This window comes from Lemur catta, chromosome 19, assembly GCF_020740605.2.
Source record: "Lemur catta isolate mLemCat1 chromosome 19, mLemCat1.pri, whole genome shotgun sequence".
NCBI lineage: Eukaryota > Metazoa > Chordata > Mammalia > Primates > Lemuridae > Lemur > Lemur catta.
The window spans coordinates 29,739,052-29,767,048 of record NC_059146.1 but is presented as its reverse complement, the minus strand read 5'-3'; the positions used below and the strand labels follow the sequence as shown (position 1 = coordinate 29,767,048).

Here is a 27,997-nt window from a genome sequence, read left to right as displayed (position 1 = left end):
CTGGACAACATAGGGAAACACTCCCCCCAGCTCCCTCCTCCTTAAAGGAAACAAAACAAAAAACACATACAAAAATTCCTGTAAATTGAATCCAGGTGTATCATAGCTTATGTGAGAAATTTTGGCTGTGTTGTAAAAGCTGATTTTTTTTTCCATTCCAGCAGGTTAATTTTTCCTCTCTCTCCTGTACATCTGTACTCTTTGCTGCCGCTCTGATTCATCATTACTAATACATAAATTCCCCTTTAAATGAACTTTTAGGGAGACTGGAAAGAAAAACATGGGCTTCAGGGTCACTCGAACTTGAGGAAGCTCGGGTCTGCCGCTTTTCACTTAGTTTATTCTTCTGAGCTTCTGTGTCCTCCTCTGCAAAACCGGCATGCCTATCTCCTAGGGATGTTTTAGAGGGTCTGGGATAAAGTCTGATTCATTTGTTATTTTGTTATAATTTGCTAATTCCCTGACTCCTCGTGGCTTAGCACACCGTGTTAGTAGTCTGAACTAACGAATAAATGGCACAGTAAATTGAAACACGAATTCCAGGCTGAAAGAGGCCGGGTCGGCTAGGGAAAGAAACTTTACCCCTCCTGACCCTCGCAAGATGGTGGCTCCACGTACTGCGTCCGCCGGCTCGGCCACTCTCAAGATGGCGGCGACCCGGCGGTGGTTTGCTCGGGCCAGCTCCGGGAATCTCGCGTTAGGTGAGGCCAACGAGTAGGTTCTCGCGAGGCTACCCGTCTGTCCCAGCCAGGCGTCGTGCGAACAGCCGCTAGTACCGAAGGCGGAGGTAGCACCCGAGTGGTGAGAAGGGTTGCAGAGGTGGCAGTCCCGGGGCCGCCGGGAGCCGGGGAGGTGTAGAGACCGGATTCGGAGACTCGGGAGGTGCAGCAGGGGGTGTTGGGGGGTCCGCACTTGGGTTCACGATTGCCAAAACGAGGCTGCCGGAAGTGCGCTAAGGGGTTGTCTTCACCCTGGGAACCGGCGGAGAAACTGAGTCTCCGGGTGGAGCTCGAGATTGTGGGACGCATTGAGCACGCTGTCTTTGCTGCAGAAGCGGAAGATGTCCGACAGCGAGGATAGCAACTTCTCCGAGGAGGAGGACAGCGAGCGCAGCAGTGATGGCGAGGAGGCCGAGGTCTGTGGAAGGGGCGCTGGGGGAGGCATTGCGCAGGGGGACAGGACCGAGGCCAGAAAGGTCCCTGTGGGAACCCTTAGGGGTTCATAACAGGCTGTGGCTTTTGGGAGCTTCCAGATTGTCGGGAGAGAGAGAGAAGTAAGCAAGTCAAAGTCAAGTAGAGGGACAAGTAGGTTCTGGAGGCCGGGGATGCACCAGGTACAGTGAGGTAACAGGTGATGATTTTAAAGTTTACCGCGTTTGTGACTATAGTAAACACTCACTCTTAGTTGTTTTTATTTTTAGATATATTTAGTCATTCCAGAAATATTAATATATTTGTAGTGCCCACTATGTGTTAGGTACAATTCTTTGCCTTTGGGCTACAACCGGTAAACAAAACATTTTAAAAATCTCTACCTTTGTTAACATAAACAAACATAAATGATGAATAAACCATATAGCAAGTTAGAAGACGCTGTGTGGAGAAAGTATAGCAGAGAAGGGGAACAGGGAGTCCTGGTTGCACTTGAAATAGGGTGATCAGGATGAGTCTGAGAGGGTGACATTTGAACAAAGACTTGTTGGAGGTGAGGGAGTGAGTCATGTGGCTATCTGGAAGAAGAATGTTCCAGTAAGGGGGACCAGTGAGAGCAACGTTGGGAAAGTGTCTGCCATGTTCAAGGAATAACAAGGGGAAACATGGGGTCCAGTGTGGCTGGATGGAGCAGTGCCACAAAGAAGTAACAGCAGCCAGATCATAGAGGCTCTTGAAGGCTGTGGTAAGGAATTTGGCCTTAATTGAGTTGAGATAGTGTCATGAAAAGGTTTGAGCAAAGGAGAAATGTGATCTAATGTTTTGAAAGGACTGCTTTGGCTTTGAGTCTGTTGAATGCCTCTGTTTCGGGAACCAAAAGCCAAACATTTCCTGGGACGTTTTTGATTTTAAATATTCTTTTATGTATTATTATCTGTTTTTAAGTTTGTTTCTGTTTTATTTATTTGCTGAACAAATAACTGAGCATCTACTACTATGTTCCACTTACTGCCCAGGCTTGTGGGAAAGAGTGGAACAAGGCAGATCTTTACTTTCCTGGAGTTCACGTTTAGTAGGCAGCAGTTACAAACCAACAAACATGTGACAGGGTGATTGTAGATATCTTGTTTGATGCACAGAAACTTAAAATTACTTTTTAAGTTAACTGCTGACACTTACAAGGGAGATTACACATAAAAATTGAGACTTCTTGCTTTTTGTGGGAAAATTCGAGGAGCCACCAATCTGGGACCCAGGGTTGTTCTATGGAGTAGTTATTTGCTCAAGAAGTGGCTGCGTCATTTAGATCTTGGAGTTTTCTCCAGTTCCCAATACACATCAGTTGCTGTTTATCATCATGCTTGCCTTGTGGTAGTTAAGAAAAGGAAAGATTTCATGTGCTTGTGTTCTGGAAAATGTCAGGTAGACAGAGAGTGCTGTGGGCTTCCATTGACTTGCACTGTCTGTTGCCTGCTTATTCCTCAATCAACATTATTTGATTGTCAGTCCTTGTCACTTGACAAGTCCTTGACAAGCCGTTTGGGGATTTCTCAGTTTCCAGTGAAGAGTTGGAGGAATTGGGATGCCGTGGTGGGGGTGGGGTGAGTGGGAGCTTTGCTTCAAGCTGTGGCACTTAGGTCCTTGGTCTCTGACTCATGGCTTCAAGACACATTGCTTGGCCCAGGTGCGGTGGCTCACGCCTGTAATCCTAGCACTCTGGGAGGCCGAGGCGGGAGGATCACTTGAGGTCAGGAGTTCAAGACCAGCCTGAGCAAGAGCGAGACCCCGTCTCTACTAAAAATAGAAAGAAATTATCTGGATAACTAAAAACATATATAGAAAAAATTAGCCAGGCATGGTGGCACATGCCTGTAGTCCCAGCTACTCGGGAGGCTGAGGCAGAAGGATTGCTTAAGCCCAGGAGTTTGAGGTTGCTGTGAGCTAGGCTGACGCCACGGCACTGTAGCCCGGGCAACAGAGCGAGACTCTGTCTCAAGAAAAAAAAAAGACACATTGGTTGATGGTTTAAGCCAGGTGGTAATGAGACGAACATCCCCAGGCCTTTTCCTGTCTGGAACAGTCTGGATTGCACTGTACAAGTCTCACCTCCCCAGTACTACACCTGACTTTTACTCACCTGCTGGCTTGTCTTCTGTCACCAGGTGAGCCAGGAGGGCAGTGTGAGGCCTGTCCCCACTGCCAGAGACAGGACTGGATGGGCTTTTCAGACAGCCAGATGTTGGCATTGACCTTGAAAGGTGGGGTTCTATGGCTAGACAGGTGGGGTTGGCAAATAATGCGGTACTATTTGGGAGATCAGCTGATTTACCCTTCATAGTCCCAGTAACCTGTTCACTTACTAATTACACTTGTTCCTTGAGTTCCTGTTGTGTTGGGATCACAGCCTCCCTCACAGAGCTCTCAGTCCTAGGTGAGGGATAGTTTTATAGACAGCTGGTTACTGTAGGGGATGTTGGTCAGAGGAAGAGCACATTCAAGCCCTGAGGTAACACATATATGTAGTGGGAGTTCTCTTCACCAGGAGGAAGGAGCCAGGTTTGGAAAGAAGTCTTCTCTGGGACCCGGCAGGGGGGCAATGATAAGAAGGTTCCTAGAAATCTGGCTGTGGTCCTGTTGTACTTTGGGTTGTTAAAATGTAGCACATTGGGGGATAGTCAGGATTATGTAATAAGCAAATATTTTTTAACTCTTCTGTGCCCAGCCCTGGGCTGGGTGATGCTCACAAGTGGTCAGGGCTGTGATGAAGGGAGCCCAGCGGGTTGTGAGCTCAGAGGACGTGCCTGACTCTGCTTGGGGAAGTGGGGGCAGGGATGACTGCCTGCAGGAAGGAGTATTTTGACTGATGTATGAGTGGGAGGCAGAGGAGAATGGCTTTTTATACAGATGACCAGCATGGATGATGGCCGGCGCTGCAAGAGCATGATACGAGTAGTTCAGTGTAGCTGGGACCTAGCGCTGGGAAGAGGAGTCCTAAAAGGTGGGGAGAGAGGGAGAGGGAGTTGGCAGAGCGTGAGCTAGTTCAGGCTGGCTGAGGAGCTGTGGCAGGGGACCAAATGGTCAGATTCTTGTTTTTAGATCATAGTTTCCCAACTGTAGGATGCATTCCAGGTCGGGGGTGATGAGAGCTGCTTCTAGGTAAAATAAGGATAAGACTTTAAACCACATTGAATCATTTAGCGAGAAGGTTATTTCCTTTCCAGTTGTGCGTCCTGTCTTTCCAGTGGATAATGGAGAAAGTTTCATTGTGGTGTTACAGTGTCTTGAACACCTCTCTGGAATTTGCTGGTTTATCAGGGAGAGCAGGCTTAGAGCCTGTAGCAGGCAACAGTATCTTGCTGGGACTTAATAACATTGTTTTACTTTTAGCTTTACAGTTGCCTTCTATTTATGACAAGCAAACCTTCAAAAAGTTTTTAATTGTGAAACATTTTAAAACATAGAAATGTTTCTCTTTTAAATTTAGTAAAAATGTGAATAGATTTAAAGAAAATACAGGTTGAGTGTCTCATCCAAAATGGTTGGGATAAGAAGTGTTTTGGATTTTGAATTTTTTAGGATTTTGGATTTGGGAACAATTGCACTATGTTATAGCATCCCTAACCCCAAAATCCAAAATGCTCCAATGAGCATTTCCTTTGAGCATAATGTCAAAAAGTTTCAGATTTTGGAGCATTTCACATTTTGGATTTTTGCTTTTTTTTTTTTTTTTAGACAGAGTCTTGTTCTGTCACCCAGGCTAGAGTGTTGTGGCATCAGCCTAGCTCACAGCACCCTCAAACTCCTGGGCTCAAGCCATCCTCCTGCCTCAGCCTCCTGAGTAGCTGGGACTACAGGTGCATGCTACTATGCCTGGCTCATTTTTTTATATTTTTAGCAGAGATGGGGGTCTCACTCTTGCTCAGGCTGGTCTCTAACCCCTGACATCAAGTGATCCTTCCACCTTGGCCTCTCAGAATGCTAGGATTACAGGCGTGAGCCACCATGCCTGACCTGTATTAGATAAAAGGGTTACAGTGGTGACATGGAAGAAGTCATGAAGTTAATAAGTTAAAGATTAAAGTTTGAGAAATACTGTGTGGTATGGATCAATTAATTTTGTTACTGATGTGGAAAGAGGGGTTAGAGGCCAGGAGACTAGGAAGGTGGCTAGAGTAACGGTCCAGGTGTTAGAGGGCAATCTCTTGGTCTAGGCTTGGGGATGTAGGGATTGGGGGAAGAGACAGATTGGAGAGATGATGTTCACAGGCAGAAAGGATGAGGATTTGGTGCCTTATGGGAGCTAGAGGAAGCCAGCACAGGTCTAGGGGAAGACACTGAGGTCATTTTGGGACATGGTTTATTTGAAGGCCTCAGAGGACATCTGGTCTGGGGGAGGCATCCAGGAGGCTGCTGGCACATGGAGGCCTCTAGTTCTAGAAAAAAGTGGGGGACTAGAGACAGATGGGGGTGTTGTCCTCAGAGACAGGGTCATGGGAGGTAAAGTGGCCAGGGAGAGAACACGTGGAGGGAGAAGCAAAGTGGGCCCTGGACTGAGCCCTGGTGATTGAGGCCAACCTTTAAGGGGTGAGCAGAGTAAGAGGAGCTTGAGGAAGAGGTTGGAGAAAAAGCAGGAGAGTATGATATGCGGAAGCCAGGAGAGGAGCATTTCTATAGGGAGGGCGTGATTGGGGCTGTGAAGAGGGCCAAGGACCAAGCCTGACTGAGCTATAATACTTAAAGGCCAGGTGGAAGGTGAGCAAAAGTCTAATGGAGGGAGGAGTCTGGGTCAACTGGGGGGATGGCAGTGCTGTCACCAGGATAGAATGGTAACCAGAGAGGCCTAGCCAGAGTGGAACGGCATGTACGAAGAGCCGAGGGAACTATGACTGGCAGATGTGAAGTCAGATTTGGGGGGTGAGGAGCTGGGTGTCTGGATTTTGGGGTAGTAGAATTCTGGTGCCCCAACCCTGCCTGATCCCTGTAGGTAGAGGAAGAGCAGCGGAGTGCAGCGGGCAGTGAGAAGGAGGAAGAGCCCGAGGAAGAAGAGGAGGAGGAAGAGGAGGAAGAATATGATGAAGAAGAGGAGGAGGAAGATGATGACCGGCCTCCCAAGAAACCCCGCCATGGTGGCTTCATTTTGGATGAGGCTGGTATGTCATAGGGCTGGATGAGCGCTGAGCAGGGGCTGGACTTCCACCCTTAGTTCCAAGTCTCGAATGTAGTTTGATAGAAAACATTTTCTTTTGGTGTATGTCAAAGCCCGTGTAGCATTGTCATCTAGCTTCAACAGCTCACAACTTAGTACGAACCTATTTTGCTTATTTTTTCTCACTCCCACCCACTACTGGATGATGTTGAAGCAAATCTCAAATACATAATTTTACCCCAAAATATTTCTGTATGAATTCCTAAAAGATAGCCTTTTTTTTTTTTTTTTTTTTTTTTTGAGACAGGGTCTAGCTACATTGCCCAGGCTGGTTTTGAACTCTTGGGGCTTAAGTGATCCTCCTGCCTCAGCCTCCCGAGTAGGTGTGTGCCACCACGCCTGGCTAATAGATTCTTTTAAAACCCACAATCACAGTACCATTATGGTTTCTTCAAAAATCTACCAATAATTTGTACTTGTCATGATAAGCTCCTGTTGTTAGAAGTAGGCAATAGGACAGGGCAGTGGAGGCTGAGGTCTCTTCTGGCCTGGCTCCACTATTTCCTCCTTGTAGCCCTGGGCAAGTTGCTGTATCTCTGAGCCTCTTTCTCCCTCTGTACAAGGGGGACAAACAGTTCTTATCGCAGCAGGGATATTTAGAGGATTTACAGGACCATGTGTGTAAGACATATCAAGTTGATGACAACCAACCCATGGTATAATGCCGGACCTAAAGTAAGCCCTCAGAAGTTGAGATGAGGTTGTTATTTCTTTTCTTTCTTTTTTTTTTTTTTTTTTTTTTTTTGAGATCGGATTTTCCCATGTTGTCCAGGCTGGCCTCAAACTCCTGGGCTCAAGTGATCCTCCTGCCTCAGCCTCCCGGGTAACTGGGACTACAGGCACTGAGACTATAGGCACTTGCCACCGTGCCTGGCTAATTTTTTGTTTCTATTTTGAGTTGCTCGGATAATTTTTTTTTCTGTTTCTAGTTGAAGCGGGGTCTTGCTCTTGCTCAGGCTGGTGACTTCAAGTGATCCTCCCGCCTCAGTCTCTCCTAGAGTGCTAGGATTATAGGCGTGAGCTGCTGTGCCTGGCCAACAATCTCAATGAGTAGCAGTGAGTGTGGATGATACTTTGACATAGCTGCAGTCACAGTGTGCTTTGAAAAGCGCAGATTTCACCGCTGACGCAGCCGTGGTTGTTGCCATTGTACGTAATTGATGTAAATGCTAAACTTCATTACAGACTAGTGAAAATAAAGAAAGTAGTTTTCATCTAACACAGACCCTGCCCAGATTAAAAATCTCTGTTCTACAGAGTAAATCTCTATTAAGTCAAACTCTTACACAAAAGGGATGTATTTTTTAAAGCTTTTTGATATTCATGGCCAAATATTGGCCCCTGAAAAAAGTCACACTAGTTGATACTCCCATGATGATACATGAACATGCTTGTCCCTTAACCATGGGAAGGGGACTGACTTAGAACACTATCATCTGTTTTCTTGGGGCTCCTTTACCTGAGAGGAAAATGGGTTTATTGTCACAGAGAGCAGAGGAACAGGAGGTGCTCTGGGTGTTCTTTGGCCCTTTCCTCAAAGGCTGAGGGGGCAGGGAATCTTGCCTAGAGGAAAGGTCTTAGCAGATGGGCGCAGATCAAGAGAACGGATACTATGCTGTGTGACAAAAGTGTGGGCCATTAGGGACACCCATATGTTGGCGGTGGGCGTGTCAGTGACACCTGACCCTGCTGATCATACCAGCTCTGTGGCATGGCCTGGAGCGAGCGCTTCCCTTAAGGGAACCTCAGTGTCCTGGTCTGTAAGTTGGGATTTGTAGAGCTCCTCTCGCAGAGGAGCAGCTTTTTTCCCGGGAGCTACCGTCACGAGTGCCGCTGACCACTTGGCCTTCCCGTTTCAGATGTGGATGATGAGTATGAGGACGAGGACCAGTGGGAGGATGGAGCAGAGGACATCCTAGAGAAAGGTATGTGGGCCCTGCCTCCGTAAGACCACTGGGAGGGGTGTGGCCGAGAGGGTCTTCAGAGCCCATCCCCCCACTCCCATGCCCTACCACCCCAACCCCCACCCTTCTCACCTCGCTTCTTTCTGTCCTTGCCAGAGAGACCAGCTCCCCTCTTTTCCTTTTAGGCCCATGAGTGGGGGGTGGGGATTGTGGGGTGGTGGGTGTTGTGGGGAGAGAACTCTGGGATCCCAGGGCCCCAGTGAATCCTTTCTGGGGGTTACAGGGTGGGCTGGCTCTGTCCCAAGATACCCCCCACTTCCTGGGCCAGTGCCCCCCTCCCTGTTATTTTCCGTTCTGTGCGCCTCATAACATTTCGGCTTCTCCCCAACCACCTGGTGCCTGGCCTTTACTTTTGGTTTTCAACCTTCCTGTGTCCCTCCCTTCCCTGTCCCCCAACCCATTGGTTGATTTTGCTGCTATAATTTGGCTCATACTTTGTCTGCCCTCGCCCACCACCACCACCACCACCACCACCACCACCACCACCACCTCCTCTTCCTCCAAGTAGAAGAGATTGAAGGTAAGACTCTGAAAAGTGTGATTCCCTGACCTTCCTCCCTATCCTGACATCTCCTCCTTCCTGCAGCACCCTGCCCTCACCCCCGACCCCTGTCTGGCCCTGGGGGCTCTGACTCATGTAGGGTCCAGAGTAAGGGAGTTCTGGAGCCAGGCCTCCAGCAGTTGTAGACTTGGCAAAGTAAGGATGTGTTTCTGTCTGCAGCTAAGCGTTTGTGGGTGGCAGGGATGCGGGAGTGGGATGGAGTTCAGGGTGTGCCTAGACAGTGATTGGGAGATGGGAACAGCTGGATGTCCCCCAATTGCTGGGCCCTATCCCCAGTCTTTTTGATGAGAAGTAGGATGCTGAGTAGGACAGAGTAGGGGTGAGGGGTGGGGTTTCCTCAGTGAGATCTGTTCCCACCCCAGGGCCAAACCCTGGTCCTCTTAGCCCACCCCCCCACTTTCTCCAGGCCCCTGCTTTCCACCCACCGTTCCTTACCCTGGCCGGCCTTTTTTTTCAGCTTCCAATATTGACAATGTTGTCCTGGATGAAGACCGCTCTGGGGCTCGCCGCCTACAAAACCTCTGGAGGTGAGCAAGGGAGGGAAACATGGGACAGGCTCCCATGGGGAGATTTGGGGTCAGCCCACCTCTCTCCTCGACTTTCAGTTCATGTTTGCTTCCCCCTTGCACTCCAGGGACCAGCGAGAAGAAGAACTGGGCGAGTATTACATGAAGAAATATGCCAAGTCGTCTGTGGGCGAGACGTAAGGGCATGGCAGGGGGTCGGGGTGGGGAGCAGGTGGTCCCTAAGCGGGAAAGGGTGGGAGTCTGACGGAGCCCCTCCTTCCCTCCTCCCTGCAGGGTATACGGAGGATCTGATGAGCTCTCGGATGACATCACCCAGCAGCAGCTGCTCCCAGGAGTCAAGTAAGGGGGTTGGGACAGGAGGGCTGGGGTGCAAACCTCACATGCATGGGGCGGAGGTTCCCACGTAGGTCGCTCCCTGAAGTCAGTCAGGACGGAGTGACATGGACAGTGGTGGATAGCAGGGATGGGGAGGGCACCCTGGCACTTCTCTTCCCTCCTGCTTATGGGTAGAAGGATAGGGAAGCCGGGGATTTGGTGAGAGAGAAGGATGGCTGTGGTGATATGTGTGTTCTGTGATGAGGAGACAGTTTCGTTAAAGTGCTTCCTTTTCTCCTGCTGTCCAGGGATCCCAACCTGTGGACTGTCAAGTGTAAGGTGCGTGCTCTGGCTCAGGCTTGGAGGAGGCAAGAGAATGAGGGAGGCTGCTGTGTCGGGGAGAACGGTCCTGTGTGTCCTGGGTCTCCTTGGCCTGCCAGCCTCCTGGTCCTTCTGTCTCTGCCTCTCCCTCCTTCTCTCTCTCGCCCTCCCCCACCCCTCCCTTACTCGCCATCTCCCACCCTTTCTTGCTGTCCATCAGCCTTGCTCTGTGTCTCTCCATCCCTCTTGCTCCTGTCTCTCTCCTGCTTTATCTTTCTTGCTGGGCCTCCTGTCCTCCACTTGTCATCTCGCTCAAGTCTGCCTCTCTTCTTCCAGATTGGGGAGGAACGGGCCACAGCCATTTCCCTGATGCGCAAGTTCATTGCCTACCAGTTCACAGACACAGTAAGTTGGGTAGTCAGGTGGCTTGGTGGGGAGAGACAGGGCAAAACCCAGAGGGAAGGACCTTGTAGGCCTTGAAGGCATCGGGTGCCCCTGTGCTGAATGAGCTGCTTTGGCTAGAAAAGACCACTGCCTGGGTGGAAGGACCCTTCTGCACCCTGCCAGACATGTTGTCTTTGTTCTCTGCGTTTCTGGCACAGAAGTCATCTAGCTAGTTTCCTGTGCCTTTTCTGCATGAGAGTGAGTTCTGCCTGTTTTCTAACCCTGCTGGGCAACTGTTACCCTCTTATTGTTGGGGAGGGATAGGGCAGTGTGACTAAGTCCATCGGGGAACAGTCCTGGCCAGAGGAGAATTCCTTCCTTCTCTCATTCACGGAGTCAGCAGACGTTCACTGAGCCCCTCTGTGCCAGTCCCTGCACTGGGAGGTGCTGAGGGTACAGTGGTGACCATGCCAGAGCCAGTGCCTGCCCTTCGTGGTTCACTCACAGCACACAGAACGTGGAGTAACGCCACTGCATGCAGGCCAGCAAATGCTGCATTTGAAGGGCACAGATCTTTCTGTAGATGGCCATAGTTTGAACCCTGCCCTTGCTACTCGCTGGCTGCGTCCTTGATGAAGCCAATTCCCCTCTCTGGGCCCTTTGGTTGCCCCTCAGCATCATTAGGGTTAAATGGCTTTGGCTCTGTCCAGCTCTTGGCCAAGAGTTGTCCTGCAGCTTGTCAATAAGCGTAGTTGTTGTCAAAGGCATAATTGGCAATTTTGGAACCAGGGAAAACCCTATGAAGGGGGTCCTCAAAACTGGGAAAACTCTGTGCCGGCTGGTACCTTTCTCATTTAACATCTGTGTCAGGTGAGTCCGTTGCCCTCACCTGTCCAGGCAGTTGGTGTGAGCCAGTGGGACCAAGTGGACAGTTGGAGGATTTGCAAGTCATGATTTTAAATGTGTTCCAACGCCCCCTACGTTTTGTCCTGGGGTAAAGTTCTAGTCACTTCATCTGAGTTATGGCTCTGATTATAGTGTTTGTTTTTAATGACCAAAGTAGGACATGTATATTGAAAAGCCCAAATCTCTCCAGACCCAAGTCCAGTTTTTCAGAAGTCACTAGTGTTGGTCTGTGTGTCTTTCCAGACCATTTTCTCTGCATATTGAAAGCTATGTATGTTTGTTTTGGTAAGCAAAATGGTATTATATATATACCATTCTGTAGCCAGCATTTTTTCTTTTCTTTCTTTCTGTGGTCAGTTTGCAAGGCCAGCCTTTTTTCAATACTGTAATCATCTTTTCGTCCTCAGAAAATGCTAAGTAAACCTTGTTCTTTTAATGGCTGCATGTTCTTTCATGTGTAGGTGCACCGTTCTGTATTTACCGGTTACCCTAAGAACAGAGTTTTTTTCCTGGTTTTTAGCTATTGTGAATAAAATAGCGTGGAGCACTTTTTTTCCCTTTTCCCTTAACATTGGGATTTTAGAAAGCAGTACATATTAACATTAGTATGAAGTGCTGTGTCTTTCTTTTTAAGTGGGTAGGATTTCATGACCAGCATAGTTTGGTTTGTTGGATCCCTCATTGATGAATGTATAGGTTGATTCTACTTTGGGGTTGTTGCAATGAACATCTTGTTTTTTTCACCTAACACACTATTTCTTGGATATCTTTTCGTGTCACATCAATTAGAATCACTTCACTCTTTTTAAGGGTAACATAATCAGTTGGCTAGATCATGATCATGGTTTATTTATTTATTTATTTTTTATTTTTTTTTGAGACAGAGTCTCACTCTGTTGCCCGGGCTAGAGTGCCATGGCGTCAGCCTAGCTCACAGCAACTTCAAACTCCTGGGCTCAAGCAATCCTCCTGCCTCAGCCTCCCAAGTAGCTGGGACTACAGGCATATGCCACCATGCCCGGCTAATTATTCTGTATATGTATTTTTTAGTTGCCCATATAATTTGTTTCTATTTTTAGTAGAGACGGGGTCTCGCTCTTGCTCAGGCTGGTCTCGAACTCCTGAACTCAAACAATCCACCCGCCTTGGCCTCCCAGAGTGCTAGGATTACAGGTGTGAGCCACTGCGCCCCGCCAGATCATGGTTTATTGAAATAATTTCTGTTGTTGGACATTTAGGTTGTTTCCATATTTTACCATTACCACCAATGCTAAAACAAACCAGTTGCTTTTTAAAAAATTGAGATATAATTCACGTACCATAAAATTCACTCTTTTAAAGTGTAAATTTGGTGGGTTTTAATATATTTTAGTATGTTCAGTGTATCCACAAGCATCGTCACTATCAAATTACAGAGCATTGTTATTATCCCAAAAAGAAACTCATACCCATTAGCAGTCACTCCCCATCCCTCCTTCCCCACAGCTCTTGGTGCCTACTAATCTGCTGTCTGTCTCTATGGATTTGACTATTCTGGACAGTTCATATAAATGGAATCATACAGTATGTAGCCTTTCGTGACTGACTTCCTTGACTTAACATGATGTTTTCAAGGTTTTTCTGTGTAGTAGCGTTTAGGAGGACTTCGTTTTTATGGCTGAATAATATTCCTTTGTGTGGGTATATATTTTGGTTAGCCATTTATCAATTGAACATTTGTGTTCTTTCCATTTTTTTGACTATTCTGAATAAGGTGCTATGCACATTTGTGTACACATTTTTGTGTAGACATAGTTTTCAGTTCACCTGGTCAGTACCTCAGAGTGGAATTGCTGGGTCATGTGGTAACCCAGCAATTTAAGTTCTTGAAACACTGCCAAACTGTTTGCCAAAGCAGCTGCACCATTTTACATTCCCACTAGCAACGTAGAGGGTTACCGTTTCTCTACGTTCTTGCCGACACTTGTTATTTTTCATTTTTTGATCATAGGCATCCTGGTGGGTATGACATGGTATCTCATTATGGTTTTGATTTGCATTTCCCTAATGACTAATGATGTTGAGCATCTTTTTATGTGCTTATTGGCCATTTGCATATCTTCCTTGGATATTCAAATCTTTTGCCCATTTCTTAATTGGGTTGTCTTTTTATTGTTGAGTTGGAGAAGTTCTTTATATACTCTGTATGCTAGTACCTTTTACATACGTGATTTACAAATATTTTCTCCTGTTCTATGGATTGTCTTTTTACTTTATTAACTTTAGTGTTTTTAATGTTTTAATTTTTGTGTATTTAGTGTTTGGAACAGGGTGTTGCTTTGTTGCCCAGGCTGGAGTGCAGTGGTGTGACCATAGCTCACAGCAACCTCAAACTCCTGGGCTCAAGCGATCCTCCTGCCTCAGCCTCCCGAGTAGCTGGGACTACAGGCCATACCAAGCCTGGTTAGTTTTTTCTATTTTTAGTAGAGACAGGTCTTGCTCTTGCTCAGGCTGGTCTTGAACTTCTGACCTCAAGGAATCCTCCTGCCTCGGCCTCCCAGAGTGCTAGGATTGCAGGCATGAGCCACTGCGCCCAACCTGAACCAATATTTTATTTATGGAATTAATCCCACTTGGTCATGGTGTATAATCCTTTTTATATGTTGCCTTACTAAGTTTTATTAATTCAATGTCTTTATTTCTTGTAGGTCTATTCATATTTTCTATTTCTTCTTAGTTTGGGTAATTTGTGTTTTTCTACACATATGTTCATTTCATCTAGGCGTCTGATTTGTTGGCATACAGTAGTTCATATAATTCTGTAAGACTGCTTGTAGTGTCCTTTCTTTTACTCCTGATTTTAGTAATTTGAGTCTTTTATCATTTTTTCCTGGTCAGTCTGGCTAAAGATTTGTCAAATTCGTTTATCTTTTCAAAGAATCAACTTAGTTTTGACCGTCTTCTCTATCGTTTTTCTATTCTCTGTTTCACTTCCATTTTTATCTTTATTATTTCTTTCCTTCTGCTAGCTTTGGGTTTGGTTTCCTTTTCCTTTCCTAGTTTCTTAAAGTGGAGGGTGAGGTTATTTTATTCATCTAGCCCAAAATGTCAATATGAGGTTATTGATTTGAGATTTTTTGCCTTTTTTTAAGTTGGTCTTTACTGCTGTAAATTTACCTCTAAGCACAGCTTTCTCCACATCCCATAAGTTTTAGTATGTTGTGTTTTTATTTACTTTCATCTCAAAATATTTTCTTCTTTGACTCATTGCTTATTTCGGAGTGTTTCCACATATTTGTGAATTTCCTAAATCTCTTTCTCTTACTGATTTCTAGTTTCATTACATGTGTGGGGAAAATGTCCTTTATATGATTTCAGTCTTTTTACATTTATTGAGACCTGTTTTCTGGCCTAATGTGGTTTATCCCGGAGAGTGGTCAGTATGCCTTTGATAAGAATGTGTATTCTGCTGTCGTTAGGTGGAGTGTTCTATCTATAGCTGTCTGTTATTCCTAGTTGGTTTGTAGTGTTGCTCATGTGTTCTGTTCCCTTGTTCTGGTTGTTCTGTCCGTTATTGTAAGCAGGGTATTTTAGTCTTCAGTTATTGTTGAATTGTTGATTTCTTCCTTCATTTCTGTTAGTTTTTGCTTCATATATTTTGAGGCTCTGTTAATTTCATGTGTGTTTATAATTCTTAAATCTTCTTGATGAATGGACACTTTTACCTTTTACCATTACAAAATGTCTTTTGTTGTCTCTGGTAACAATTTTTGTCTTCATGTATGTTTTGTCTGATATAACCACTCTACCTCTCTTTGGTTCTGATTCCTTTTTTTACATATAACATATGTTGGATATATATTTTTTATCTTAGTGCATATCTTATTTTTTTTTTTAAGTACTATACTGTATTTCATGGTCTGGTTGAGCCATAATTTAACCAGTCTCTCTTTCTGAGCATTTTTAAGTTTCTAATCTTGTTTGTTTGCTATAATAAATAATTCTGCAAGGAATAGCCTCATGTCCATGTCATTGTGCCAACATGTTTCTATGGGATAGATTCCTGGCAGAGGGACTGCTGACGAGTGGCAGTCGTTACTGCTGTTAGCAGTTGTGTCTCACTGCCTCCTTCCACCGGCTCACCCTGCAGCCCCTGCAGATTAAGTCAGTAGTGGCACCAGAGCATGTGAAGGGCTACATCTACGTGGAGGCCTACAAGCAGACCCACGTGAAGCAGGCCATTGAGGGTGTGGGCAACCTGCGGCTTGGCTACTGGAACCAGCAGATGGTGCCCATCAAGGAGATGACAGACGTGCTCAAAGTGGTGAAGGAGGTGGCCAACCTGAAACCAAAGTCCTGGGTCCGCCTCAAGCGGGGCATTTACAAGGATGACATCGCTCAGGTGCCAGGAGCGGGGCGGCCGAAGGGGCCGGGGCTTCTCTCTTCTGTCCTTCCCTCTATTCCTTTTGTCCTTCCCATCCCCCTTTCTATTGCAGAGAACAGAACCCCACTCAGATTAGGTGAAGCAGAACCTGGATTTTGTTGTGAGCACACAGGAAATGGATGGCCATCTTCTGTGCGTGTTCAAAGGCATTTTGAGTAAAGATCTGAAGGAGGTGAGGGAGTGAGCCATGGTGAATTCTTGGGGAAGTGTGTTGTAGGGAGAAGGGACAGCATGTGAGATGGGACCATCACTGGCTGAAGCAGAGTGAGTGAGGCCAAGAATGACGGGAGATGAGCTCAGGGAGGTGACAGGGCCTTGCAGTCTGTTGTAGGGCTTTGGTGTTTACTGGAGTGAGATGGGAGGGCTCTAAGGGACACAGTCACACTTTGGTTTTATTTATTTATTTACTTATTTTTTATCTTTTTTTTTTGTTTTTGGAGACAGAGTCTTGCTCTGTTGCCCAGTCTAGAGTGAGTGCTGTGGCGTCAGCCTAGCTCACAGCAACCTCAAACTCCTGGGCTCAAGCGATCCTACTGCCTCAGCCTCCCAAGTAGCTGGCAATACAGGCATGCGCCACCATGCCTGGCTAATTTTTTCTATATATTTTTAGTTGTCCAGCTAATTTGTTTTTATTTTTTAGTAGAGACAGGGTCTTGCTCTTGCTCAGGCTGGTTTCGAACTCCTGAGCTCAACCAATCCGCCCACCTCAGCCTCCCAAAGTGCTAGGGTTACAGGCGTGAGCAACCGTGCCCGGCCTCACTTTGGTCTTAATAGGGTTTCTCTGGTGACTGTTGAGGCCACTGGTTCTCAAGCAAGAGTGATGTTGCCTTTGGCAATGTCTGGAGACATTTTTGGTTATGTCAGCTGGGATGGGGGAGGTTGATGATTCTGGCATCTAGCGGGTAGAAGACAGGGATGCTAGTAATATCCAGCAATGCACAGGACAGCCACCCACAACAAAGCATTACCTGGCCCAGAAGGTCAATAGTGTGGAGGCTGAAAGACCCTGGCATAGACTGGACGGGGCTATGGGTAGGAGCGAGGGAAACCAGTGAGGAGGCTGCTGCCATAGCCCAGGTGGCAGGTGATGGTGGGACGGGACCTAGGTTATAGTACAGGTTGAGTGTCTCTTATCCGAAATGCATGGGACCAGAAGTGTTTTAGATTTTGGATTTTTTTCAGATTTTGGAATATTTGCATTACACTAACCAGTTAAGCATACCAAATCCAAAAATTCAAAATACAAAGTGTTTCAATGAATATTTCCTCAAAAAAAGTTTTGTTTCCTGGAGCATTTTGGATTTTTGGATTTGGGATGCTCTGGCTATAGTGGAAGAGGGGAAGAGGTCGGATAGTTTGAAAGCAGAACAGACAGGATTTGCTGATAGACTTGATATGGGTGTAAGAAAGAGAGGGGTTGAGACTGGCTCCCAGGTTGTGTGCCTGAGCCTGAGCTGAAGGAAGCGTGGAGCAGAGACACGGGGAGAGGTGCAGGTTTGGGGGACATCAGCAGTTCAGCTGTGATTGTCCTGGATTTGAGGGACCTTGTAGACAGCCACGTGGAGACGTCCAGCAGGCAGTAGATACTCAGTGCCAGAGTTGAGGGGAGACAGTCAGGCTAGTGAGGGACTTTTGGGGGTTGTCAGCAGCCTGATTTCTTCCCCATCATCCTCTGTCCCTTCCCCTTCCTGGCATCTCCTTGCCCTTCCTGTGTCTAGGGTCCAGGAGGGAGAGCCGGGCCCCTACTGACCTCCTGCCTGCCCTGCTCAGGTGGACTACGTGGAGCCCAGCCAGAACACCATCTCCTTGAAGATGATCCCGCGCATCGACTATGACCGCATCAAGGCCCGCATGAGCTTGGTACCATGGGCATGTGCTGGGGGGCGGGGGGCAGGATTCCTGCTGGTGGCCAAGCCGTCGTCCCTCACCGTCCCACCCACGCCCCTTCCTCCATAGAAAGACTGGTTTGCCAAAAGGAAGAAGTTTAAGCGGCCTCCACAAAGGCTGTTTGACGCTGAGAAGATCAGGTGAGTGTGTCCCTGGGGGCTGGCTGGGATGGGTCCCCAGGGCCTGTGGTGTAGAATGAGCCTTTTGCAGGTTCCTCCTCGGGGTGGGCCCCTCCACAGGTTCAATTTGTGAGTGGTTAGCTTGGCAGTGTGGCCTCAGGTGAGTTACTTCACATCCCTGTGCTTCAGTGTCATCTGCTGTAAAGATTGATGATAACAACCCCTGCTTCCCAGGGTTGTGGTGAGAACTAAAGGAATTAATACGCACGCGTGCCCAGAGCAGCACCCAGCACTTAGTATATGTGGTTAATGGTATCAGATATTGAAATGGGACTTACTGATCATGGCAGGCTTTATAAAGTCTCTTTCCCTGATCTTACGCAGACCTGAGATGCAGGTATAGAGCCCCTTACCCTCAGATGTCTTCCCTGGCCCCCCCAGCCAGGAGGAGAATTGCAGCAGCCTAGGGCCAGCCTGGGGCTCCAATGAGGAGGGCAGGAGGGCAGATGGAGAAACAAGGTGCCAGTGACACTCTTCCCTCTGGTCCTGTTCTGGAAAAGGTTGTGTGAGCCAGCCTGTCAGGTGTGCCTTCTGATAAAGGTGATGAGTGCACCTTTTCAGTCTGCACCTGAGGGCCTTGCTCATACTTCACATGCCTGAATTGGACCCATTTACAGCCCCAGTCTCTACTGGCCATAGGCCCCTGACATGCCCAGAGCGTGGTCCCTTCTCCCAGATTCATCACGTGGGGAAGGTGGTTAAGCAGCAGGAGGAACTTGACCTGTTCCTCCCGTGCATTTCTCTTTTGGGGCATGGTGGAGACTTTCCTTCCCCACTCAGGAGGCATGGAGCAGGAACTGATGTTCCCCACCCCACGTGCAGGGCCAAGGGGCACAGATAGACCAGGGCAGTATAGTTAAGGCACAGGCGTGGGAGTCTCTCCACCCGATTTTGAATCCTGACGGTCAGACTTGCTGGCTCAGCAACCTTGGGTGTGTGTCGTGACCTCCGGGAGCCTGCGTTCCCTCACCTGGAAAACGAGGAGCATGTTACTGATGTCACGGGGTTTGAGAAGGAGTCAGTGAGGTCGTGAATGCACAGGCCAGGCTCAGCCTTCTGTGAATATTAACTGGTATCACTGTCTGATGATAATACTTTGTTCAACTAATATTTACTGAGCATTATGTGGGGCTGGCCACTGTTCTTGGTGAAATAGGGGAAATGGCAGTGTGTGGTAATTCCTGCTCTTCTGGAGCTGACATACTAGTTGGGAAGACAGACCAGACAGACACTAGCTTATCAGATGGTGGCCTGGGTGGCCAGGGCTCTGATGAAAGATGGAGCAGGGAAGGGGCAGGGTGGGGACTTTGTGGTTTGTGAGTAGCCACTCTCCCTAAGAGGGTGTGTGCTGGGCTGGGCCCCCTCCCCTGGTGGTCCTCTCCCCACTTTGCCAGCTGAGGAGACCGAGGGACAGCAACATTACCTTTTTGATGCCCCCTTCTCATCTCTCCCACAAAATCCCAGGTCCCTGGGGGGTGATGTTGCCTCTGATGGTGACTTCCTCATCTTCGAGGGGAACCGTTACAGCCGGAAGGGCTTTCTGTTCAAGAGCTTCGCCATGTCTGCTGTGGTGAGGGTCCCAGAGGGGGCATTGATAATGGGGGTGGGGCAAGCTTTCTCCCTACCTGCAGTCCCAGGGTACTCCTCAAGTCAGGAGTGTCCCCAGGAGAATAGTTCTCATGGTCTCTCCAGCCCACACAGCTGCCTGTTGCACTGACCTTGGTCCATTTCCTCCTCCTCCCCCTTCCCCTGGGGCTCAGATCACGGAGGGTGTGAAGCCCACGCTCTCGGAGCTGGAGAAGTTTGAGGACCAGCCAGAGGGCATCGACCTGGAGGTGGTGACTGAGAGCACAGGTACGTGACCCCATCTGTAACCCAGGCCCAGGAGGAGAGGGCGGCCCATAGCAGGCAGCCCCCAGGTCAGCCTTATGGCTGTCCCCGCAGGGAAGGAGCGGGAGCACAACTTCCAACCTGGGGACAATGTGGAGGTCTGTGAGGGTGAGCTCATCAACCTGCAGGGCAAGATCCTCAGCGTGGACGGCAACAAGATCACCATCATGCCCAAGCATGAGGACCTCAAGGTGGGCACCCAGGTTTCCCAGGGCATGTGGGTCTGAGAGGCAGGGGTCAGAGCATCTGAGGGCAAGTCTAGGCCTTCCTCTGCTGTCGGGTGCCCGAGAGGGTATGTCTGATGAGGTGATGCCTGTGTGCAGCTCAGCGTGGGGTGGGCGTGTGTAGGCTGCTTTTGTGATTTGGGGAAAGGGATGTCTGATGACTGTTTCTGGAGGCCTGGCATGTAGGTCCTGTCTCCAGGGGACTGCTAGGGTGTGTGTCTTTGGGGGCAACTGTGCTGTACCATAGGTGGGGTACGTGTTCAACACTTCTATCCTGGGGGTTTTTTGTTTCATTTTGTTTTTTAGTTTTAATTTTTTTTAAACTGTGAGTGTAACATGTCTTGAGTTTTGAGGGAGGACAGTGTGTGTCACACCTGCCTGTGGCTGTTGAAGAGAGGAAGAAATGGGCATCCAAGGGTGTTGTGATATGTGGCCATAGTTGTGTGTGTCACTGGAAAGTGACTTGACTGTCTTGTTTCTGAAAAGCAAGATATCTGGGTCTGTGCTGGGTTGAGAGTCTGATGAGCCATGGTGTAATGTGAGGGGGTGCCTGGCTTTGCTCGCCGGCGGCAGGGAGCTTGTGTGTGTCTGGGGTGAGGCTGTCTCCTGGTGCGTCCGAGCAGTTGTCTAGTCTGGTGTCCTGTGTCTGAGGGGCAGGCTGTCTCTGTGGGGTAAAGGGTTGTGCAGGTCGATGTCCTGTGTCTTGGGTCAGCTGTCTCTGGGGCAGTCTGAGAGGTCTGGGTGGCCTGAGGTAGTCTGTGTGTGGGTGGCATGGGGCTGGAGTGGGTTTTGGCCGGGGTCTTTTCCAAGAACACGAGTGGATTCTGAAGATGGGAGGGGCAGGCGGGATGTGGTGGGTTCCCCTCACCTGCTGGTTGTTCCCACACCCAATTCCCCAGGACATGCTGGAGTTCCCGGCCCAGGAACTTCGGAAATACTTCAAGATGGGGGACCATGTGAAGGTGATTGCCGGCCGATTTGAAGGCGACACGGGCCTCATTGTGCGGGTGGAGGAGAACTTTGTCATCCTCTTCTCCGACCTCACCATGCATGAGGTAGGCGGATGGAAGGGTAGGGTGGTGGGCGCGCATGCCCAGAGGAGACCCAGCTAGGCAAGCCACTGGGACCTTGCCTCAGCCCTTGTGCTGTATCTCCTGACAGCTGAAGGTGCTGCCCCGGGACCTGCAGCTCTGCTCGGAGACAGCATCAGGTGTGGATGTTGGGGGCCAGCATGAATGGGGTGAGCTGGTACAGCTGGACCCCCAGACCGTGGGTGTCATCGTGCGACTGGAGCGGGAGACCTTCCAGGTGTGTGTTCTGCTCCGCAGCGGGGCTTACTATACCCGGACTTCTCCTCCATCAAGCTGCAATCCCAGGAGGTGGCAGAGCATGATAGCTAAGAACCCAGACCTGGCTCTGTCACTCATGCCTGGCTTTGTGATACTGGGCAAGTGGCCAGTCATTTATCCTCTCTGTGCCTCATGTTCACATCCTGTAAAATGGGCCTAATAGCTGCATCTACTTCATTTGTTGTGAGTGAATCCTGAGATTAGATATGTACCCTGGCATTTGGTCCTCACTCAAGGACAGAATGCTACATCTGCCCTCCTCTCTTCACGCCTTCCTCATGGGTGTGGTAGTCACAGAGTGTAGTACTTACCACCCTGGACTCCAGATCCACATCTCAGCTCTGTTGCTCCTGGGCTTTGTGGCCCTACACTAGTGACTCACCCTCTTTGGGCCTGAGGTTCCCCCTCTGTAAGATGGGAATCATGATGGTGTCCAGCTCAGAGGGCAGTTTTGAGGCTTCAGTGAAGTCGTGAGGAGTCTAACACAGAGAGATAGGTAAACAGTTGGGTATTGTATTACTATCAGCCCCTGTCCCCATCTCGAAGGTTCCCATGCTCAATCAGGGTGGAGTCTCCTAAAGAGTTTTTTAGAATGATTGGGAGCACTTTTTGGTTGACCTAGTGCTTAAGGGGTGACACTCTTAAGGCCTGCCCCACAGCCAGGGAGTCTAGGTGTCCTGCAGAATTGGGGGACAGTCTCCCACAAGGAAAGATCATCCCACTTTAGGGAAGCCCTGTTCCATGTCACTCCCTTCTACTACTTCCCCCTCTATCTCCCCACCTCCTCCGTAGGTGCTGAACATGCACGGGAAGGTGGTGACTGTCAGGCATCAGGCTGTGACTCGGAAGAAGGACAACCGCTTTGCTGTGGCGCTAGACTCAGAACAGAACAACATTCACGTGAAAGATATCGTCAAGGTCATTGACGGCCCCCATTCAGTGAGTACAAGTTCCTGCCCTTGAGCTGCATCTGAAAGAGCTGGGGTGGGGCAGGGCAGGGCCGAGAGAGTGACTCTTCTTTCCCCCGCTAGGGCCGGGAGGGGGAGATTCGACATCTTTATCGCAGCTTCGCCTTCCTGCATTGCAAGAAACTGGTGGAGAACGGGGGCATGTTTGTCTGCAAGACCCGCCACCTGGTGCTGGCCGGGGGCTCCAAGGTGAGGCAGGCATGGCAGACGCTGTCTGTCGGGTACCTGGCTCGGCTCTCCAGCCTTGCCTGGTCCTAGGAGAGAAAAGATTGGGTCTGTGAGGGATTAGGAGACAAAATGTTATTGTTAGGTCCTTGGCAAAGAGTGAGAAAAAGGTTTATTTGGGATTCTGAGCTTTTTGCCAAATTATTCATTCATTTAATTTAATTGGGCACCTACTAGGTGCCAGACAGTAGAGATTCAGCAGTGAATGAGACGAAAATCTCTGCCCTCCTAGGGCTGATACCCCGAGAGGAACACGTAAATACTTACGTACATAATACAATGTGAGGTGATGGCAAGCACGGTGAAGAAGGAGTGTAAGGAGACAGGGAATGACGGGACTGCTGCTTTGGACAGGAGGGTAAAGAAAGGCCTCCTTAGGAGGCGACATTTGAGCAGAGACCTGAATGAGGGAAGGAGAATCACATGAATATCTTGGGGGAGCGGCAAGTGCAAAGACCCTGAGGGCGGGATTGCAGGGAAGTTGGCATCCAATAGGAAATCGGGTCTGGGAAGCTGGCATCAGGAGGTGTCGTCTCCTCAGGGCCCTGTACATGGCATGACTTCCCATGGCTTGCAGTTTTTGTGTCTCTAGGGGCTTAAATTTCTAACTAGTCAAATTTCTGTCCCACACTTTGGGCAGGAGAGGCCCAGGCCTCTTGACTGACAGGCCCATGGTAGCAGAGGGGTGGCAGTTGCCCCAAAAAGAAGTTGAGGCATTGTTGACCAGAAGGAGGGAGGGATGGCTGCCAGGGTCGAGGCAGTCTGTGGTATGGGGGTTGAGGGCCTGTCACTCAGGCCCTGCCACCCCCATTCCCTGCCTGCAAGTTTACTCCTTGCCCCTCTCCTAGCCCCGCGATGTGACCAACTCCACCATGGGTGGCTTTTCCCCTATGAGCCCCCGGATCAGCAGCCCCATGCACCCCAGTGCTGGAGGTGAGAGGTCAGGGGCCAGGGGTATGTCGGGGTGGGGCTGGGGGAGAGTGGGGGTCGTTCAGCCCACACTGAGCACCTGCCCTGGGGCTGGGCCCTGCCATTAGGGGCCTCAGCCCACAGGAGAGCAGACCTGACCCCACAGTGACCTCCCATCCAAGTGGTGAGGTCTGTGGTGGGCGAGCCCAGGGGTGGGGGCTGGGCATAGGAGGTTCCTCACCTAAGTAGGGGGGAGTCAAGCAGGTGCAGAGGGGGAATTGGTGACGTTTTCCCTCCCCAGGTCAGTGTGGCGGCTTTGGTAGCCCAGGTGGTGGCAGTGGCGGCATGAGCAGGGGCCGGGGTCGGAGAGACAACGAACTCATCGGCCAGACTGTGCGCATCTCCCAGGGGCCCTACAAAGGTGACCTTCCAGACCCTGTGGAGGCCCGGGGAGGGGCGTGGTGAAGGAAAGCCCCCGCCCTGACCTCCTGTCCCTCACCGCAGGTTACATTGGCGTGGTGAAGGATGCCACAGAGTCCACGGCCCGTGTGGAGCTGCACTCCACCTGCCAGACCATCTCTGTGGACCGTCAGCGCCTCACCACAGTGTATGGGCAGGGCCGGGGGGGTCGGGGGGCACTTGCTGGGCAGTGAGAGGGTCCTATTCACCCCACTTATTCTCCACATCCACAGGGGCTCACGGCGCCCGGGTGGCATGACCTCGACCTATGGGCGGACACCCATGTATGGCTCCCAGACGCCCATGTACGGCTCTGGCTCCCGTACACCCATGTACGGCTCACAGACACCTCTCCAGGATGGTGAGTGTTCCCGGGGACAGGGAGGAGGGGTGATGAGAGGACCTGGAGACAGGACAGAACTGACGGACATGCTCCTCTCCCTGATTCTAGGCAGCCGCACCCCACATTACGGCTCGCAGACGCCCCTGCATGACGGCAGCCGCACTCCTGCCCAGAGCGGGGCCTGGGACCCCAACAACCCTAATACGCCGTCACGGTGAGGGCAGGTTCCCCGAGTGAGGCCGGGGTGTGGGCTGGTGGGTGGGAGTGGTCGTGTGTGTCTGGGGGGACACGGGGCCCCGCCCTGATTCTCTGCTTCCGGCCCAGGCTGGTCCACGGGAAGGAGTGGGCATGGCTGTGGGTAGGGAAAGCAGCCTCCTCTGCAGCACCAGCCACAGGAGCGATCTGTGGCTGCCCCGGGGCTGGGGGTTGCGTGATCCTGGGCAGGCAGCCTCCTCTCTCCGCATCGCCGTCTCAGCTGTGGGGTGGAGATGGCGGCAGGAATGCCTCAGGGAGGGGCTCGTTTGAGATTGAAATTCCTTCAGTCTGGGCCTGGTATACAGTGCCGTTCTGGAAGCAACTGTGGCATTATTATCACCACAGTCATCCTCAACAGACTTCTCTCCTCAACAGGGCTGAGGAAGAATATGAGTATGCCTTCGATGATGAACCCACCCCGTCCCCACAGGCTTATGGGGGAACCCCCAATCCCCAGACACCTGGCTACCCAGACCCCTCATCCCCACAGGTCAACCCACAGTACAACCCACAGACGCCAGGGACGCCAGCCATGTGAGTCCACTGGGGCCAGCACTAAGCTACCCTTGCCCAAACCCTCCCACTGCCACCACCTCCTTTTCCTTTCCTGCCCCAACAAATACCCGCATCTGTCTTTGTCTCTGCAGGTATAACACAGACCAGTTCTCCCCCTATGCCGCCCCCTCCCCGCAAGGCTCCTATCAGCCTAGCCCAAGCCCCCAGAGCTACCACCAGGTGGCACCTAGCCCAGCTGGGTACCAGAACACCCACTCTCCGGCCAGCTACCATCCCACGCCCTCGCCCATGGCCTATCAGGTACTGGTCGGCCTGCCTGCCCTTGAGGGTGGTGGGCTAGGGCGGGTCTCAGGCCTGTAGGAACAGCCAGGCCAGATGACTCTTCCCAATGGCGTTCCCTCTTTCCCTTGCAGGCTAGTCCCAGCCCCAGCCCTGTTGGGTACAGTCCGATGACACCTGGAGCCCCCTCCCCTGGTGGCTACAACCCCCACACACCAGGCTCAGGCATTGAGCAGAACTCTAGCGACTGGGTAACCACTGACATCCAGGTGAAGGTGCGGGACACCTACCTGGATACACAGGTGGTGGGACAGACGGGTGTCATCCGCAGCGTCACGGTATGTGGGGCCCAGGGTGGTGGGTGGGCAGGCGTCCTCTCCTTGGTGCCCCTTGATCTCTGTGATTACTTTTTTTTTTTTTTAAACTGTCTAACTACATGTTCAAGTACCCATTTACAGCTGAAGAAACAGATGAGGAAAGGTTTGGAATGCAGGGATTTCTGCCTGCTCTGCTCACTTCTGCCTATCGTGCTCGCGGCTGAGGCCCCGTAGCCTGGAACAGTGCCTGGCACACAGGAGTGTGTTTGCTTTTTCACGTGTTCCTCTGAGAGAGAGTTCAGCAACATGTACCAAGTGCTGCCTCTGGGCCAGGCTCAGGCTTGGCGCCAGGCACCCACACCCCCCGGGTTCTCCCTTCCCCAAACCCACCGAGTTCCCTCCAGCCTCAGGGCTTTGCACTTGTACTTTGTCTTAGTTCCATTCTTTGTCTAGTTAACGCCTGCTCACCCTTTGGGGAAGTGCCTAGGCTGTCTCAGGTCTGCCTCTGACAGGTCCATGTAATTCTTCATGTCGTCTACTTCCTGCCTGAAAGCTTGATACTTGCCCTGGTATGATGGTGTGATTATAAAGCCTGTGTTTTATTCCATGGGATTCCTGCTTCCTAGATGAAGGACTGGCGCTTTTTTCCCCTTCCATAAATATTAGTTGAATTAATTAAACTCCAGAGACCAAGACAGTTTCTGTCCTCATGGACCTCACTTTCCACTGGGGGAGACAGACGTGTCTGGACATGTCCCTAGACAGAAACAGCCCAGAGTGGGCAGAGCTGAGGTGGAGGAAGCCCAGAGGGCAAGGGGAGCTATCAGGAGGCATGTTACTCAACTTTGGGGGGAATCAGGGAGGGCTTTCTGGAGGAGACATCTGAGCTAAGAGCTGAAGAATGAATAGGAGTAAACCAAGAAATGACTGGGTTGAATGTGTCCCAAATGGAGGAAGTTTCATGTGCAAAGGCCTGGAGGTGAGGGAAAGCCTGGCACATGTGGGGAGCTGAAGTATGTTTGTTCTGGCTGGAACAGAGAGAGCCAAGGGGAATGGGGAGGATGAGACCAGGGAAGTGGCCAGGGCCAGGCCATGTGCCAGCCTGGGGAACTTGGACTGTCCAGAGGGCATTGGGGAGTTATGGAGGAATCTAGGCAGCAGAGTGATGGGATGGGATCTGTGATTTGGAATTAATTCTGTGTTGCTGTATCAGGGATATATTGGGGGTGGTGAGATCGGCCGGGAGCCCAAGGGGAGGTTAGGCTGCACTAGGGTGGGGCTGTAGGGAAGAGAGGTGGGAGGTGGGTGAGAAAGACCTTCAGGAGGCAGAATGGACAGGTCTCAGAGCTGTGGGGTTGTTGGTGAGGGAGGTGACCAAAATGAGGTCCAGAGCTCTGGCTGGGGACTGTCTTTGGGACCAGGGCCCAGGAGGAGGAGGTGTGGGGAGGAAGTTGAGGCCAGTTTGGGACATAAGAGTCAAGTGCCTGAGCAGCAGTCTCCCTTTTGGCCTAAGTTAGTTTCATTCTCGTGCTTCCTTTGCTGATCCGGTTGCCCTTGTCTACCCACTCTGTCCGACAAACCGCAGGCCCCAGGCCTTGGAACCAGGCCCAGCTTTGGCCTTTCCTGTCCCTGTGTCAGAAAGTGACTTGATTTCTCAGAATGAGTCCTGACCCTGTGTCCCCTGTAGTGTGGGCCTTAGTCCTGTGTTGGGAGCAGGACAAGCTGACCAGGCTGTCCCCACCCTCCAGGGAGGCATGTGCTCTGTGTACCTGAAGGACAGTGAGAAGGTTGTCAGCATTTCCAGTGAGCACCTGGAGCCCATCACCCCCACCAAGAATAACAAGGTAAGAGGAGGGGGCAAGGAGATGGGGGGGCAGTGGGCTGCTGGCATGGGACCCTGACCACATGCCTCCCACCCCCAGGTAAAAGTGATCCTGGGTGAGGATCGGGAAGCCACAGGTGTCCTATTGAGCATCGATGGTGAGGATGGCATTGTCCGCATGGACCTTGATGAGCAGCTCAAGATTCTCAACCTCCGCTTCCTGGGGAAGCTCCTGGAAGCCTAAGTCAGGCAGGGTGGGCGGACTTTGGCAGATAATCTGGCAGATGAAGAGCGACCCTCCTTCCCTGGCGCTTTGGCCCTGACGCAAGATCCTGAGCCTGGGGCAGGACTAGGCTGATTTTTCTGGATTTCTTTTTCTTTTCCTTTCTGAGTTTCCATCTTCTCTCTCCCTGATATGGGAGTCAGAGTAGAGCCTGATTCCCAACTTCTTATACCTCCTCCCTCCAGCTTGCTTTTGTGTTATGTTCTTTCAATAAAAAGAAGCTGTTTGGTCAAAAGTCCTGCGTGTGTGTGACAGGGGGATATTTTGTAAGTGGAGTTACTTGCAGACTCTGCTTCCTTGCTTTGGGGTTGGGGCAAATAACTGGGTCCTACC

General features: G+C 50.3%; 1 protein-coding gene across 3 annotated transcripts; it reads left to right on the top strand.

The window, feature by feature from the left end:
• The first annotated feature begins 3 nt into the window (after positions 1-3).
• Positions 4-27,899, top strand: SUPT5H (SPT5 homolog, DSIF elongation factor subunit). Of its 3 annotated transcripts, none has more exons than XM_045532031.1 (30): positions 4-701; positions 1,052-1,135; positions 6,136-6,301; positions 8,217-8,282; positions 8,830-8,841; positions 9,341-9,410; positions 9,518-9,586; positions 9,684-9,749; positions 10,034-10,064; positions 10,383-10,451; positions 15,466-15,717; positions 17,530-17,619; positions 17,716-17,786; positions 19,290-19,395; positions 19,586-19,679; positions 19,770-19,906; positions 20,839-20,994; positions 21,101-21,247; positions 22,081-22,227; positions 22,320-22,445; positions 23,330-23,414; positions 23,692-23,811; positions 23,895-23,997; positions 24,083-24,210; positions 24,301-24,406; positions 24,823-24,981; positions 25,095-25,263; positions 25,377-25,580; positions 27,308-27,403; positions 27,482-27,899. In XM_045532031.1, exons 2-30 carry the CDS (start codon positions 1,061-1,063, stop codon positions 27,623-27,625), a joined length of 3,264 nt encoding a protein of 1,087 aa, XP_045387987.1. In that variant the 5' UTR covers positions 4-701; positions 1,052-1,060; the 3' UTR covers positions 27,626-27,899. The 3 variants fall into 3 exon arrangements, with proteins under 3 accessions (XP_045387987.1, XP_045387985.1, XP_045387986.1); XM_045532029.1 differs by lacking the exon at positions 4-701 and adding an exon at positions 714-801; XM_045532030.1 differs by lacking the exon at positions 4-701 and adding an exon at positions 743-787.
• Positions 27,900-27,997: the final 98 nt, after the last annotated feature.

Coding starts and splice junctions, on each gene's coding strand:
- SUPT5H (XM_045532031.1), top strand. CDS start 1,061: ATGTCCGACAGCGAGGATAGCAACTTCTCCGAGGAGGAGGACAGCGAG. Junction 9,750..10,033: donor CAGCTGCTCCCAGGAGTCAA/GTAAGGGGGTTG, acceptor CCTGCTGTCCAG/GGATCCCAACCTGTGGACTG. Junction 17,787..19,289: donor TTTGACGCTGAGAAGATCAG/GTGAGTGTGTCC, acceptor ACAAAATCCCAG/GTCCCTGGGGGGTGATGTTG.